Genomic DNA, 17,912 nt, shown 5'->3' with positions numbered 1-17,912 from the left:
CTGAGCATGTGCACCTGGGAGGTTTGTAACTCTGTCATATTTGGATGGATTTTCATGAGGACAGAAAAAACCCCTCTCTCTGACACCTAGGATCACCCCTTTTCCAAATACCAAGTGTTGCTCCAAAACAAGGAGGTGCTAAAGCTCTTCAAGGGAACGGTTGGAAAAAATGTTAACATTGGCCAAACTACCTATTAATCCTTAGCCTTATTCTCCAAAACCCCTATCGCTGAAATATTCCAAAAATTCATTCTGGGGCAGAGAGCAAGCATGGAACATTTCAGTCTGAGAGATTAAAGTTTGGCATCTTTATTAGCAACTGAAAACAGGAGTTAATAGAAAGTGTTAGACAATCTGAACTGTCGGTTGCTACCAGCTCTGCCTGTTATACCTTGCAACAAAGGCCAGTAACTCTTCTCCATGGTCATTTAACTGCAGAACTAGCTTCCCACTGGCATTTCAGATAAATATATTTAAATACATAAAAACATTTAAAAATAATCTACAATGATGATTAATAAATAACAACAAGAAAAACAAGGTGAGGCCGAAAGGGAAAAATCAATCAAACCCAATATGCCTATCTCCTGTATCATTCCCTCCTCCACCAATCAAATCATTTTATTATGGTATAATTAAGCTACAATGTATGTATATATTCTTTCAGATAAAGTAAACACAAGCATGACCATTCAGACATAAGGCTGATGTAGTCTGTGTTTCACACCACTGAGCTGTATACAATTATTTGATTTATTTATTTGAAAGGATTAATCTGAGACATCTATCCCTGGTGCTAGAGATTTTTACAGCAAGTACAGTGTGTGATTACAAAAATAAGCCCCACACAAAATTCCAGTGCACGCTGGGTTGCTGAAACTAGACGATTTGTCCAGCCTACTAACCCCATATCTGACCACTCTCTAAACCCCCGCTCTGACATACACACATATACATGCTACCAAGCACCCAGAACTCTTCTCTCCCTCGAGCTTTCCAGCATCTTATGAAAGTTAACAAATCCAAGGTCTATCTGATCAAGGAGAAGGGCACATTTCAGAAGATGCCCTACCACTTTTCCTTCCTTTTTAACCCCAGGGGCTGTTTTTAGCACAAGTACCTCTGTTGAGCACACAGCTGCTGCTGTATCACACAGGGAGAAAGATGGTCTGTTATGTAGGCAAGACTCAAAACCATTTAGGTCTTTATAGTTTGAAATCAATAACAATCTCCACCTGGAAACTAATAGGCAGACAACATATAAATACTTACTGGTCAGAGACCTCAGTGATACATAGACATAGCAAGGATCAGACAAGGAGCGAGGCTGGGATTTTCAAAGAAGACTAAGGAAGTTAGGTGTCTAACTCTCATATTTCAATGGGATTTAATTGCCTGAATCCCATACGCTCCTTTGAATATCCCAGTGTGCCTGGGCAACCAACTGATCCAGACAGTACTGGATCCTGCTAAAACTTAAGCATCCACATTTAAAATATAGTTCTTTGCTTCCTAACAGGAGCTAGGAACTTTGCAAAAATGATACTCTCAACTCTTGTGTTACTGTAATACTTGGCCTCACAGTGAACCAAGCATAAAGCAGAGCTTCCAAAAGGACTTGCTCTCAGTGGATGATTACTAAGGAGGGTGTAATAGTGTAGGCTTGATGCATGGAGGAGCAGTTCTGTGAGCCTTCTGAGTTAAATGGTCCACTCAGAATCCCATGTCCTGTACTGAAGCTACACTACTAACACCCCTGATCAGACTTTTTCCAAGAAATATTAGCGGAATGAAGAGCAAGAGGAGACCAACCAGTAGCTACATTGACTAGGGATGAATCTCATCCAGCTGAGCTGCCTCTTTACCCAAGAAGTACAGTATTATGTTTTATCAATTTATGGTGCTTACATGGCTCCCCCACCCCATTACTGTAGTATCTGAGCACCTCACAGTCTTTAATTATTTATCTTCACAGCTCCCCCATGAGGTAGGGAAGTAGTATTGTTCCCATTTTACAAATAGGGAACCAAAGTACAGAGACACTAATTAACTTGCCCAAGTCACACAGTACGTGTCTAAGCAGGAAATTGAACCTACATCTGCTCAGTCCTAGGCTAGCACACTAACCACTGAACTATCCTTCCTCTCGGTTTCAGTCCATTGCTTCAAATTTCTTCACATTGGCTCGCACTTCTTAAGAAAGACTCTACTGTGGACCAACTTCACTCCCAGTACCAATCCTGATTCCACACTTCTCAACTCAAGGGCAAGAAAAAAGTCATATTGAGAGTATTAACGAGATAAAGCTGAAAATAAACATGGTTTCATGCAATGGGTGTGGCTCCTCGATTACAGCCTCTTTTTATATCTCCTCCACTTCTTCCATTGACCTGGGCACAGGGCTTTAGATTGATTAGGAGTGAATGTTTCCTCACTGCCTGAAGCCCAATGCTGTATTTTCTACAGGATATTTCGCAGTTTGGTACTATAGTCCCATCTGTTTGCTACTCCTCTGGTTTTGATGACACTTGTTTTAAATTCAGTCATGGTCAAATCTGCAAAGGGATGACACCTGATAAATATGGATGTGAAGTTATGTTAATCATATTACTAAGCTGAGGAGCTATTGATGGAAGCAAATCCCCTTGCCACAGTATTAGAAAGATGCTATCAAATCCCCCAAACTACAAATTCTATCATTATGTGGTTAATAGCTGTGTAAGCAGGTAGGTGCTCTTACATTTAAAGAAATCAAAACTGAGTGTGATAGAATTCGGGAAGATGCTGAGACATTTAGGTGTGCCATTGTGCATCAACAGGTACTTTGTGACTCATTATGCATGGGATTACTATGTCAGAAGTAAATTTTATTTATATCACTGCAATCAGTGGCATTTTGAGTCTCATACATATGAGAATTTAAAATGAGTTCTCTCTAACATGTCACAGGCATAGCTTTTTATTTGGCACCCATCTCCGCTCAGATATTATGCTTTATTATGCTAATATAGGAACCTAGATAGATAGATATAATGGGAGATGGCACATTGAGAAATTAGCTCCAAACAAAATCCTCTAGGGTATTTTGCTGGATCAGTCACTTGCAGTTTGCCTGTGGTTAGTGTTGTAAATAGGATTAGAGGAAAGAGCCTGGGATTATGTGGTAACAGTCTGGTTGGCAGCAAGACAAATTAGTCATAGAAAAGTGTAGAAAACATAGCATATGCTAGGTTGAACAGGTTCATGTTTGAACAGCTGCCTTGAATAAGGAATTACTGGGACCTTTTTTAAATAAAAAAAAATACCTTCCCATTCCTTTGTACCAGGCTGATAAAAGATTTGCCCTTTAATTATCACTTAGCTTTTTTAATTCAGAAATTGCCACCAACAAGTAACATTTATTTAGCAACACACACATTGGCCCAGATCTTAGTCCCTCTGAAATCAATGCAAAACAACAGCTGGGAACAGGATAGGGTCCAGAATATTTAATTTATATTTTTGATCCAAAATTGTTCTGTAACTTAACTAGATATGGGGTTTCCTGTATTACCACATTAAATCCAGATTTAATAGTGGAGATCTCCAAACTGTGAATATGTTAAATACAGTATGGTAAAAGAATGCCCAATAGCATGGAATAATCTGCTCCCAGTTACTCTGATGTAAGTTTGGAAAAACTTCAGTGCTATGTACCCTCATGTCTAGAAACTGAGGGTGCTTGGCATCTTTCAAATTAGGGCTTTTATACTAGACCGGGATCTCTCTCCATAGTGCTCAGGTGCCTGGTGAATCCCATTTTTAAGGGAGTCACAGCTGGGCAATGAAAATAACTTAGTATGGGGATGGGTTTTTGATATACATACCTTTGAGAAGCAAAATTCACTTTTTTTGGCCGTAGAAGAGCAAAAATTAATATCCATTGTTAAGTCCTTCTCACATGCATATACTGGTAGTTTTAATATAGCTTCACTGGAACAGCAACAACCAAAAATGGCTTTTGCTAGTGGTTTGGCTATAATTCTATACTGTGAAATGGGCCGTTTCTGTTCATTTTTAAAAGAGATCTTGTTTTAAACTAGAAAAATTTAGATTTGACAAGTTGTCCTACACATACACAGCGCCTTTATTATGCAATTTTTGAAGAGAAGTTTCTTGGAGATTTACAAGCTTCTAAAAAACTTGTATGACAGGAGCAAGTCACATCAGTCATACCATGTTTAACCTACACTAAGAGTTAAGAGCATTTTGTTGTTCTTTTTAATCACTGTCAGGGAGATTTTCAAAAGCAGCTATGATATTTAGGAGCAAACATCCATGGGATGTTTGCTCCTAAATCCCTTAGTTGCATTTGAAAATTTCCCACTGTAAGTTTACTATCCTTATAATGCTTTATGTATTAAAAGATACCAAATGCCCTGTGGCATTTCTGAGACATGTAATATGATGATTTGAGAGAGGATCCCTCTAGAAACTGGACATGATCAGAATAGTGTGTTTAGGGATGCGGAATATTTATATATTTGTTGGTGTTGGCCTGAGCACCATTAACACTCAAAGCCATTGAAAAATGAGGGCATGCGACACCTCTTAGGATTGGACCCTTAAGCAGAAGAAATGGGACTATATCTATAAGGGAGAAAATAAATTTAAAAAAATGGCACCAGACACACAAAACATTTCTTAGCTGTTGCTAAAAAGATAAAAACTCTTCAGCTTCACCTTAAGTTTTCTGAGCTGAACTCTGACTCCAGGAACTTGAGAAACTGCTCTCTCCCCACTGTGTCCTTCAATGCTTCATCCATGCCAAAGCCCCATCGCTTTACCCTCTGTTGCCCTGGCTCTTTGCTGTGGGCAAGAAAAAAAGTAGTCACAGACTGAGCTAGCACTTTAGTGTTGTATATGCAAATAATGATGGGAACTCCTAAAGTTCAGCTATGGGTTTCTCACCTTCCAAGTCACTTGTGTTTGTATGGTGGTGTTATACAGAGATTTAATGGTCAGTGCCAAGCACACTGTCAGTGCTTAATCAATATAGCATAGGAGTGCGTGTGTGTGTGTATGTGTATATATATATATATACACATACACACACACACGCACACACACATATGTATGTATATATGGGGCTCCCCTTCTCGTCCCCCTCCTCAGTGGAACCCTGTATATTGGCCATTGTGGACCCTGCAGTTTTTCATGCAGGTATATAAATCCATCCAAAATAACATGAAACTGGACAGCTGAAAAGACCAAGAGCAAATTGGTACGCATGGTAGTCGCATTTCCTATCTGCCTCAGTACTGTGCTGCAGAACGTATGGTTGAAATCTGCACATTTCAAGCAAAGACGGAAATTATTGCCGTGTACTTTATTAATCTGAAAAGAAGGAAGAAATAACATACCAGACCTCTAGTTCCCAGAATGTAGTGTCATCTGATAGCCAAGGGTTAGAGGGGTCAGGCGACACAAGAAATGGATCATATTCCACATACTGCTCTGTGTAAGCTAACAGACTAGAAAAACAAAACCATCCAACATTGTCATGTTAACAAGCTTTATGATCAGAAACCTGTTTTTTAAAAGTAAACAGTGGTGGTGGTGGGATAGTGCTTCCTATTTTATCAAGGGCTGAAATAAAATAAACTGCAAGCTTTATTAATACTTCTAAACATTTCTGCATGGAATTTCACTGAAGAATGTCAAATGCATTAATCAATAAAGTCTAACACGCAGCCCATGAATCAGGTTTTAGCCTCATTTTATAGATGAAGCTAAAGAGATTGAAATAAGGCACAGAGAGAAGCTGAAATAAAAGAAACTAATTAAGTAGATCTGACTCTGATTTGGGGAGGGCTGAGTTGGGAGGGGAGCTCACTGAGAGGCTTAATGGAGGCAAGGTAGCAACATTATTGTACAACAGATCTGGGGATAGGTCCCTGAGCTGCATAGGTGCTGTCACTCTGCCTACTGCCTGATTCACCAGCTCAGCTGTGCAGTGGCTCTTTCAGGTGGCCAGACTACAGGGGTTTGGCGGGGGGAAGACGGGGGACGGCAAACCATGGTTTCTCTAAAACAGGCACCAGTTCTGAAAATAAGGATATTCCTGGCTTTCTGGGAGATATAGTTGCCTATTTACTTATAAAAACTGGGTTGTTCAGTCATATTAATGCAGAGTGGAGCGAGAGCATGCAGGATAAGAGTCAGTTAATGATGGTGGGGGGGAGAGAATGAAACAGGAGTCAATTTTTTTTTAATTTCTTGGGAATGAACTTAGTACAATGTCGTGGTGCAAAAATTGTCTTGCAGGCCCACAAAAAAATCATCAACACCAGCTGTGGTACCCGATGACTTCGAAAGGAGTTTGTGAGACGCCACCAATTTGGCCAATACCAGGGACTGAACTAAGGGCCTCCTGAGCTGAAAATAAGAGGGGCTCTAGTGAAGCTAAAGAGCCAGGCTCTGCACTGTAGAGCTGTAACGGACACAGCCTCTGTACATAGGGACATACAGCCATACGCAACATACAATGACCAGTAGGTGACATCTACATTCGTAATTTTGTGGCCTTTTCTCCACACCGGTCCTGAAAAACAGATAGCAATTTTCCTAGGGAAGGCAATGTCAGGGAGCTTAGTGTACAAAGCAGTTACATGATCGCGCCACTGCTTTCTTCTAAATTCAGCACTTTTTTTCCTGTTTCACTGAACTGAGAGAAATGGCATTAAATCACACCATATTAGCGAATCAGAAAATAGACATGCCTTCACAGCTCACACAAAGTAAACTGTCTTCAGTCAATTTGAATAACACATCCCAGCTCCCTTGTCTCCTCCTCTCTGGCTCCTTCTCACAGAAAATTTCTAGATACTTCTTAGACCATTTCAAAAATAGAAAATGTGACAATATACGTACCTCTCTGCAACTTTTGACATTTTTAATCGATGTCTATCTAACTGTATTTGCCAATATTTTATCTGAAAAAGTGAAGGCAAAAAGTGGCATGAGTAATGTCTTGCTTGACTCTATTTGCAGAACGTTTTATTAGGACTACAATGTAAATTTAATTTTTCCTAAGTCACAGAGAAGTGTATCTGAGCTATAATGACATATTATCATAATATTTCTTAACGTAGATGGAACTCTCTATTAGTACAAAACATTATACATAGCTAAAAATGGACAAGTATAACATTTTTCCTAAAGGTTCATCAAATAAATCTAATTAGTATTTTAATTTTTACAGAGAAATCCATTAATTGTTTCCAGTCACCCACCTTTTACTGCTTCTATTGCTCTGGGAAAGATTAATGAAGTATAAATGGCAATATGAGTAAATCCACACACACTGAGATGCAACTATGCTCTCAAACCTTAAAGTGAAGTGTTGGAAGAGTGAGTGAGTGAACTGGTTACTGCAAAAAGGCTAATGCATTTAATTACAAAAAGAACACACAAACTGGATTATTGGTAAAGCCTTACACTGTTAATAAAGACTAAAAAAAGTTAATGCTACTCCCATTACCCTTAATGAAAGTTATATGCATAAATCTCCATGTACTGAGATGAGAAGAAATATACTCTCAAACTTTGTTTCCTCTAAACATTTAATTGATCGAATTTAAATGTTAAATAAATATACTTGACAGTTATGGTAACTTTTTATTCTTTTTTTTCCCAGAATGGTTTATTTAGAAGTTTATTATAATTGTTTTCAAACCTCTTGGTGTAATTCGTCTTCTGTGGGTGGCTTGGTTTCTGGTACTGGTGTGTGGGTAGGACTATGACTTCGAATGTCATTTTGTAATCCATAGACAGACTATGAAAAAGTATGGAAAGAAAGACATTTGTTTTTAAAGAGTGCTTATCTTATACAAACATCATCATATATATTTTTGTATTATGTATTTAAGAAGTTAGCTACCTCTGTGTATTCAAAAGCCTTACATCATTGTTCAACAGAACTGTAAATATGCCATACATTGAAACACAATGTTGCGAAATGAAACAAATAATTCTGAGAAAAGGCCCTATTACATGATAACATCGGATTTTATGTCTAACTCTCTCTCTCTATATATATTTGCATGTAGCACGTGTTAGGGATGACACAGTAGGGCATCTATTATAGTGGGTGGAGGTGGTTGGCACGGAAGAGAAGGAACAGGAAATTGAGAGGTACACTGCCATGATGAATTATTATTTGTACAGTTCCCAAATGTGTGCCAGGTGCTTGATAAATGATTAATGCCTGGGACCTTTCACTAATGCAATCAAATTGTGCTGATGACATCTCCAAATCCAGTCTTCCTTCAGATTCAGGATTTTACCATGCAACTACACGATAATCTAACTACAAAGTGATACTTTAGATTAAAAATGGGATCAATGTACAGAACTGGGATCCAGCTCTGGATCTGGAATACCTTATAATTTAGGACTGCTTGGATCTGGGGTATTGGTTCAACCTGTTATATAGACTTGGGCAATTTGTAAAATTGATTTGGTATATCAAATCTATTTCCTCCAAGGTTTCATTTGTGGACATCTTTATTTTAAATTTCTCTTTACTTTCAAGGATGTGCAAGGATCCATTGCTACTACTATTTTTCTTGCATGTTTGCACTTACTGAAAGTGAAACTTCTGTGGGCATTTTCACTTATATTTTTTCCCTTTAACTAATGATAGAAAATTTGTAACAGGGATACTAAGTATGTACCATGCAATATTCAATATACTGAACAACATACTGACAATATGTTCTACACTGCAAAATATGGGTCTCTTATTCTTTTAGTTCCCCCTGTCTATGGCTAGGTCTACACTACCCACCTGAATCGATGGGTAGAAATCGACCTCTCGGGGATCGATTTATTGCGTCCCATCGGGACGCGACAATCGATCCCCGAATCGACGCTCTTACTCCACCAGCGAAGGTGGGAGTAAGCGCCGTCGACAGGAAGCCGCAGAGGTCGATTTTGCCACCGTCCCTACAGCGGGGTAAGTCGGCTGCGATACAACTCTGGAAATATAACACTTTTTATCCAAACACAGTACTTACCTTTCTTGTTTTGTGAGGATTTTTCATTCTTGAAGACTTTTTTATATCCACTTCAGTAGTGTTTACACATCCAGGCTAAAAATTAAAAACACATAAGAATGGAATCTGACATTGAACTCCATATTTATTGCATTTAGTTACTGCACAGTGAAGCTTGTACTATGGGTTAGAGTAAGCAGAGACATGGTCAAAACTGTGAAGTATGGATAAATTTATCCTGAGGATGACAAACTATATTGAAAAACGTAAGATGCCGGAGTGTAGACTCCTCTGGAAAAATAGGAGATAACGCTGTATACAGGATCATGAATATTACCGGTTTGCACCCTGCATCTATGTAGCAATATGGATGCCACTATAATGCAAAAGCAATGCCTTCAGGAGATAATATTTTGAAACCTGCACTGAGATCCACCTCCAATAGACAATCTACTGTCTTAATTTTTTACTTTAAAACATCATTAGGGTTTCCAGAACAATGTTGCTTGGTCTATTTTGAGTAGGGTTGGCAGATTGCAGAAAACCAAACACCCTTGCCTCGCCCCTGCTCTGCCCCTTCCCCAAAGCCCTGCCCTTGCCCCACCCCTTCTCCTAGGACCTGCCCCCCTCACTCCATCCCACCTCCCTCACGTGCTCACTTTCTCCAGGCAGGGGCAGGGGGTTGGGGTGCGGGAGGGAGTGAGGGTTCTGACTGGGTGTGCGGGCTCAGGGGTGGGGCCGGGGATGAGGGGCTTGAGGTGCAGGAGGGAGCTCCAGGCTGGGGGGTGAGGCCAAGGGGTTTGGAGTGTGGGAGGGGATTCTGGGCTGAGGCAGGGGGTTGGGGTGTGACAGGGGAACGGGCTCTGTGCTGGGGGTGCAGGCTCTGGGGTGTGGCCAGAAATGAGGGGTTCAGGGTGTGGGAGGGGGTTCCCGGCTGGGGCTGAAGGGTTTGGTGTGCGGGACGAGTGCAGGCTCTGGGAAGGAGTTTGGGTGTGGCGGGGGCTCAGGGCTGGGGCAGTTGGGGTGCAGGAGGGGGCTCTGGACTGGGGTGAGGGTGAGGGCTTCTTCTGGGGGTGCAAGCTCTGGGGTGGGGCCGGGGAAGAGGGGTTTAGGGTGCAGGAGGGGGCTCTAGGATGGGGCTGAAGGGTTTGGAGTGCGGGAGGGAACTCAGTGCTTGGGCTGGGGGTTGGGATGCAGGAGTAGGTGTGCGGTGAAGGCTCTGGGAGGTAGTTTGGGTGCAGAAGGGGGCTCAGGGCTGGGACAGGAGGTTGGGGTTTGGGGCTTGGGCTCTAGGCGGCGCTTAACTCAGGCGGCTTCCGGGAGAGGCAGGCATGTCCCCCTGGCTCCTAGCCCTGGCCAATGGGAGCTGCGGAGCCAGCACTCGGGGCAGGGGCAGCATGCGGAACCCCCCCCTGGTCACCCTTGCGCGTAGGAGCCGCACATGCCGTCTGCTTCCGGGAGCCGCACGGAGCTAGGTCAGGCAGGGAGCCTGCCTTAGCCCTGCTGCGCCTCTGACGGGAGTTTTAGGGGCTCGGTCAGCAGTGCTGACGGGAGCCACCAGGCCCCTTTTCGACCTGGCATTCCAGTCGAAAACTGGAGGCCTGGCAACACTAATTTTGAGACCTACTTTTGCTAGGCACCCCTTTTTGCTAGTTGTTCAGGTGGCCTTTAGACAGATTTCACTTTATCTCTCTATGTTGAAAGGACTGTGAACAATATACAGAGAAGCATGAAAAAACACCTAATGTTCACTCCAGCAGGATTTGTGACAGAGGTTGGGAGTGGAGCAGCTAAGATTATTATTCAATTAAATTATTACCTATAATTTGTGTTGGACACTTAATTACAAGTTGCTATAGCTCAAAGTCATAACTCAGAGAGAACAAACCCTTTTTAAGACCGCAGAAGCAAAACACGTTTCTTCCTTGGTTCTGTCAGGGACTCCAAACAATAAGAGATCTTCTGTGCAATGCTGTCATTTGAAAAGTGTGGTGGACCCAGAAGGCAATGCACAGACTGTGCAAGGTGCCCCATAGCATATATGAAACCTACACCATGATCTTGACTATCACTCCTTCAGAAAGCAAGGACTATTGGACCACTTCTTTAAAAGGTAGCCTGAAGAAGGTGGGGAAATTGAGCTTGCTTCTTCATGTAACACAAAGGGGCTTGAACAGTCTTGACAAAATATAGACAAAAACCTGTTTTCACATTTCCTGCTAATTTTTGTTTATTTTAGAAATTCAGGTCATGTCTAGCCTGAAAGGGACTCAATGGAGAACCAATGAAATTATGACATCACAAGAGACTAAGCTAAGCAATTGGGAGGGGAAGAGACTTTTAGCTATGCTGTTTAAGACTTTGTTTATGTAGAAACTTATTTAACTGCCTAATAAATGCTTTGCTTAAAAGGCATAGGTTTTTAAGGTTCAACATCTCAGTTATGAGGTAAGAACTCACAATAAATATGTAAGGTACCCAAGAAAGTCCTCCAGTCAAACAAGCCTTTAAAATTTAAAAAAATAAAGCAAATGGAAACAACAAACAAATGTACATTTCAGTCCTTCTTGCAACATCATAAAGAAGCACAAAAGGACACAAAACCCATTTATTTTTAGATCTGCTTGTACACGCTGCAAATGCAACTTTCTGTACAAATGCAACTTTCTGTGTTTAAATAAGGTTTTGCACACAAAATTGAAGCCTTCTAGGCATCCGCTGTCAGAAGAATGTGCTGCCACTACACTACATTGAGGCATGGTATGGTGAGCCAAAGATGGCATTTTAACCAAAGCTGTGTGAAACTCAATAGTATTCATTCCTGAAGCACAGTGCAGTCATTTGAATCTTTTCATCAGTTTCAGTTAATGTTAGTTTGAACCCCAAGTTCTGCTCTGAGTTTCTGACTCAAAGTGAAACTTGGCCAATTTAAGATTATGAAAAATCATAAATCATTCAAGGTTACTAAAATTTAATAGAACTTTTAGAAAAACCTGTGCTGCCTTTCACATGTACAATCATACACTGATTGAACTCAATGGCAAAACTCTCATTGACTTTTATGGGAACACGATCAGGCCACAGATTTTTACCAAAACATCAAACATGGTGAGTTTTGTATTGTTTGGGGTTTCATATCCCAATTTTTACACAGACCTAAATCAAGCCTTTTACTCACTTTGACTTGCTTTACTGCAGGACATTTCAACAGTCAATCACTTAGGATATGACACATCCATAAAAGTAGATGATCTGGGAACCATGTTGCAAACACCACACAAAATTTCCACCATTTCATTATGCTTTTAGTGATTATGTCCCAGAAAAATTTTAATTTCAATGTTTATCATAACAATTATAAATAATATGTAAAAAGTACGGAAAGGAGTCAAATTCATCCCAGAAATAACTCCATGAACAAATTCAACCCATTATTTCATTTTAAACTCTGTCTCACTAAAAAGACTGGGCCAGAGTTTGTCTTTAATTATATTCAGTGATGTCAAAATGGTTATTGAAAACAGAATTTAACCTTCCCTCCCTTTTGTAAGCATTTATACCTAGCTATTTGTGAACCTTATATCTTGGTCCCTGGGTTTATGTCAGTGTATTTTAAATGTGTTATGTTGTTGAATACTTTTTTTTTAATGTTGCAAACACAGCTGCTCCAAGTTGGGACTTTACTGGGCCAATTTGAGCCTTCAATGAAATGTCCGAGTTGTTATAAATAGTACAGAATTAGGAGTTTATAATGGAAATGTCAGACTCTTCTTAATAGGTAGCACTAGAGGGGGTATTTCCGGTTATAACCAGAGGCAATAGAGTGAGAGGCACCGGGAGCCTGAGTACAGGGGAAAATATCCACATGCTTCAGGGCTAGAGTTAGGTGAAAATTTTCAGATGAATAGTTTATATGTTAAACAATGCAGTTTTGGTCAACCTGAAACTATTTGTGAATTTGACATGATTACCCCAAAACTTTGGGCCATTTTCCCCTCCGTGACAGCAGTGCTTCTTTAGTCCTGCGGTTCGAACACTAACTTGGGTCCCACCGGCTCTTCCCGATGTGGAGACAGGATCTGAACTTGGATTTCCCACTCTGTACAACAATGCCCTAACCACTGGACTATTCTGAGGTCAGGCTCTCTTATAGAAGCGGTTCCCCATTGGATAAATAACTACATAGTCACTGAAGCAGGGACTTGAACTTAAGTCTTCCACATCATAGGCAAGTACCCTTACCGCTAGACTGTATAGTCAATCACATTCTTTTTCCTTGGTCCAATGACTATTCATTGTCATTCATTGTGGCAATTCATAATAACTGTATTCAGGACATATACTAATCACTACATGAAGTCAGGAAGAAATATACCCATAGCATTATATGGCACCATTCACAATATAGTACACTTATTGGATGCTAAAAAGCACAGTATAGCAGAATCAAGTTCATTAATAGGGAAGAGTGCACTTTTTTAGCCATTAAGCTCTCGACACCTTTGTAGAGAAAACATGGGTTTATGGACTATTGGTGTAATTTGGCAGAGCAACTTTTATGAAATATATAGTTAGCTGGGTCCTCTTTTACTTCCTCTGAAGTAATAAAAGCAGGACAAGAAAACCCTGGTTCTTATTAACCAAATATATCCAAGTGAAAGAGATAACAGAGAAAAATATTTATAGGAAATAAAGGTTTATTTAAAGAACACTTTGGATCTGAATCCCAAACATGCCAGTACCAGAATTATAGTAACCTAGGTAAGTAAGTAAATTAACTGATTCTTGTCTGAGTTTTTGAAAGCCTTTGCGATTCATTACTAACTTTTAGCACTCAGCAGATGAGTGTCCAGTGATCAGCCACACACCATCCATCCATCTCCTCACTGATCATCCCCTACTAAAATGACCTTCCACTATTCCTTCCATAGCAACTTTCTTAAGGTTATTTCCATCTCCATGCCTAATGTGACCAAAGTACATAAGTTTGCATCTGTTTATTTCTGACATCAGGATCTGCTTCTCTCCAATAATATTTCTAACAGGCATTAGCCTTTGTGACAGTCTGTACTAGTATGTTCACTACTTTTACAAACTGTGGTGAATCTGGTTCAAAGTATGCCTTGTGAGGTATCATTTGAAAAGTCGTAATCTGCTGAGCCTTATTATCCATTAAAACATGTATATCAGCACTGTATGTGAAGTTATAAGATTCTACTGTATGATTGTTACTGAAATATGTTGTAATTCTGGGTAACACCCATAAACCAGTTTTTCAGAGACAGAGACACTAGCACCCCAGACAGGTGTTGAAGGGCTATCACCAGCTTAAACAGCCATTCTCCAGCAGGGGGGAAAGTGTAAACAAGACATTTACATTTCACAGAGATGGTTCAAACCTCACTTACACAAGAGACTGCTTGTCCCAGCACCCCAGCTGGGGCTAATCCTCAAAGAGGGGAGAGTTGTATAAGAATGAGATACAGTGGCCTCCAACTCACCTCTCATCTCTCTGCTCATGACATCAGTGAATACCTGAAGGACACTGAACTAAGGACGAGTGATCCTAGGCCGAAAAGAGACCCAGCCTGTGAAATTTACAACAGCGTATGGGGAGACAAAACCTTTGCTTTTAAATTCACTTAGCTTGTTACGTTATGCAAACTAATACCTATTGCTTCTTTATTTTATTTTGTAACCAACCCTGATTTTTATTCATCATCACTTGTAATCTCTTAAAATCTATGTTTCTGTAGTTAATAAACTTATTTTATTTTTTTATCTCAACCAGTGTGTGTTTTGATTAAAGTATGTGGGAAACTCCATTTGGGACAACAAAGCTGGTGCATTATCATTGTCCTTTGATAAAATGACAGACTTTCTATGAGCCTGTACTGTTCAGAAGGGTAATGAGCAATACAAGATGCAAATTTCTGGGGTATGAGGCTAGGACTACGAATTTGCTGGTGTTGCCCTGTATGTAATTCATGAGTGATTGGTCAGAGTGCTCATGTATTTAGCTAGGAGTGAATTTGCATGCTGAACGCTGTGTGAACATGCCAGGAGTGGATGTTCTAACAGCAAAGCAGTGTAAAAGGCACGCCAGGCTAGTGAATTAAGGGGACACAGCTGTTCAACAGTCCATATTGTACCCTGGACAATATCAAAGTCTTCTTTTCTGTCCCGGAAATACACAAGAGACTTCACCAGCACCATATTCCAAAAGCTTAACTTCTCAGCAGCATTAGCTTGATTTAGATCCATAAATTGCTATGGAAAAAAATAGGCTTTTCAACATAATACCTTTGTACATTTTAAGATGCCGCAGTTTTTCCCCCTTTTCTTATGGGAAACCATAGCTGAGTGAGCCATCCCTAGTCTTCGTCCCATTTCTTTAGAATAGCCTTGTGGTTGGATATATATGATCCCAGATAATTAAATTCATCTATTGCCTCTACAGCTCATCTGTTAATCGCGATGTCTGCTCCTGATGTCACATCCTGGTTTTGTTAGTCACGTCAACATTCATGTATTTTGTTTTCATCACATTAAGGAATAGTCGATATTCCTCACTAACTGTTTTTATAGACGCCAACGTTTGTTGTGCTCACTGGTGGTTGTAGAAAAGACTGTCTTTAATGAGGAAGAGTGACCTCATTTTGACACAGAGGGGGTAAATTCACCCTGTTGGATGCAGTTAGCCCTGCCCCTTCATCCTCGGAGGAAGTGCTGTGACAGGGCAGGAAGTAAAATTATTTTTAAATGTCTTTGAGACACCAAGAAATTCCTTAGCATAAAGCCAAGGTTTCCCATTCCCCTAAAAATGCACAGGATATCATCATCATTATCTATGAAACAACAACAAGTGTCTTCAGAAAGAGAAAAGAATTAATCCAGATGTGCTCCTGCAAAATGATATTATGTCTGTGTGCTTATTGCTACTAGTTTGGTTGTTAAAAGCCCAGAAGAGGACTGGTAGAAAAGGAATCTGAAAGATTCAGATGAAGTGCTGGAGGACTGGAAATGCCCATCAGATAAATGAAAAAAAAAAAAAAAAAAGTGTCTGATCTAGGAAAGTAGACTATAGGTAAAATTTACTATACCCAAGTCGGAGTATTTTAATTTGTGACTGAGGTAGAAAAAAAGAAGATATTCTGCTCAGTTGGTGTAAATCTGGAGGAAATCCATTAATTTCATCAGCTCAATTGACTTCACTGGAGTTCTTACAAATTTACACCAGTGTAACTGAGTCAAATTTGCCCCTTTTAAAAGAGATTAAACAAATGAAATACTAAAGAGGAGTTATACTCAACTGGGGAAAGTTTTGTGTGCAGACTAGATACCAGTCCTTGCATCTTACTGTTTGGAGCTTATATTAGTGCTCTATTTGAAGGACTCATTAAATTTTCTGATGTTGTAAAAAAAGACACAAACTGTAAGTTTTAAAAAATTCAGATAGTAAGGTAGCTTGAAAATGAAACTAAAACTAACTGCTGACAAATCCAAAACAACACTCATTGAGCTAGAATATAGTGCACAAGTACAAAAGGACAGAATTAAATGAGCATATGAGGCTTTTGCCGAGGAACATAGTGCCATATTAGTGAATTCTTGGCAAGAACAGCTACATGATCTGAAAATACACACAGTATAGTTGAAAGAAAATACTACAGCCAGAGAAGGTGCCCTGTTTTTCATCTTATTTAGCTTTGTGATATTTGGAATGGATATATTCAACCAATTTTGCAGCTTTCTAATAGCCAGAGAAGGGGGATAATATGGAATCACAATGAGTGAATTACACAGTTCATCAGAAAAGAGTCCTTCTTTCCCATCTCAACATATTTAGTTTGCTTTTGGACATAATATTATCAAAAGGACACAGTCATTTTTAGAGAGGGAAAAAGTATGAAGAGATGCACAGAATGTATAAAGCTGCATAAGACTACAGCTCAGTTTTCTCAGGGGACATAACACAGTAGTGAGTAAGGGACAACCTCCCTTCCAGGAACATGAGTGGAAGGCAAAGAGTAGAGATAAAGATTAGCAGTAGGAGGAAGGGCAAAAAGTAGCCATCTATATGAGGGAGTGGGACTTCAAGGAAGTGTCCCTGGGGGGTTGGGAGAAAGGCCAGTGTGCAAATAATTTATGCAGGAGGCTCTAGTCTCTCCCCTCAAATCCCATTTGTGCTGTGTTGCATACAAAAATATAACCACCCAATGAGGAGTAGGTGGAGTTATTGTCAGGGATGGTCATTTTATTTTAATTTATTATTCATAAATAAAAGCCTTTCAGTGGTCTGTAATCTCAAATTGTGAGATCACAAATCGGGCATTATTTTATTGTTAATCTAATCCCTACCGCCACTCTTTGTCACACTCACATTTCAAATTCTATTACAAGCTCCACGGGGCAGGGGCTGTTTCTTCGGTGTGTTTGTAAAGCCTTTAGGTGCTATGCAGAATAAAAGTAATAAAACAATAATCTTTAGAAAAGGCCTGAGGTTTTGACAGGCCAGACCTATAGGCAAAGACTGAGGGTCTAATCCTGAGAAATAGCAAGCATCCACAACTGCTCCTGATGGCAATAGGAGCTGAGCATGCTCAGTACCTCTGAGAAGATGACCTCTAGACTTAAAACTTCTATATGATCTAGAAGGATAAGTAAGAAACCATACATGTATATGCCTAGAATGATGCCTAAAGTCAGATTTGATTAAAATGTTAAAAAGGGGAAAAGACCAATGACAGATTCAGAGATTATAAAATCAAGAGGACCAATTGCAATAATCCAGTCTGACCTCTGTATAACACACACCATCGGTCTTCCTTAATTAATGCCTGTTTGAACTAGAATATATCTTTCAGAAAAAAA

The 17,912-nt window shown here is 40.0% G+C and overlaps 1 protein-coding gene across 4 annotated transcripts in view; it reads right to left on the bottom strand.

Annotated features, from left to right (window-relative positions):
* The window catches only part of RGS7 (regulator of G protein signaling 7), a 397,552-nt gene that overhangs the window by 19,335 nt on the left and 360,305 nt on the right, over window positions 1-17,912 (bottom strand). For all 4 annotated transcript variants that reach the window (XM_026649548.1, XM_026649549.1, XM_026649551.1 and 1 more), the window contains 5 exons: window positions 9,060-9,134; window positions 7,718-7,816; window positions 6,913-6,974; window positions 5,403-5,513; window positions 4,723-4,848 (listed from right to left, as the gene is read on the bottom strand). In XM_026649548.1, the coding sequence (XP_026505333.1) occupies window positions 4,723-4,848; window positions 5,403-5,513; window positions 6,913-6,974; window positions 7,718-7,816; window positions 9,060-9,134 (473 nt within the window). The remainder of the gene's footprint in view (window positions 1-4,722; window positions 4,849-5,402; window positions 5,514-6,912; window positions 6,975-7,717; window positions 7,817-9,059; window positions 9,135-17,912) is intronic.

Source organism: Terrapene carolina, unplaced genomic scaffold, assembly GCF_002925995.2.
Source record: "Terrapene carolina triunguis isolate 2854851 unplaced genomic scaffold, T_m_triunguis-2.0 Scaffold85, whole genome shotgun sequence".
Classification (NCBI taxonomy): Eukaryota; Metazoa; Chordata; order Testudines; family Emydidae; genus Terrapene; species Terrapene triunguis.
This window is presented reverse-complemented; position numbering and strand designations above follow the sequence as displayed.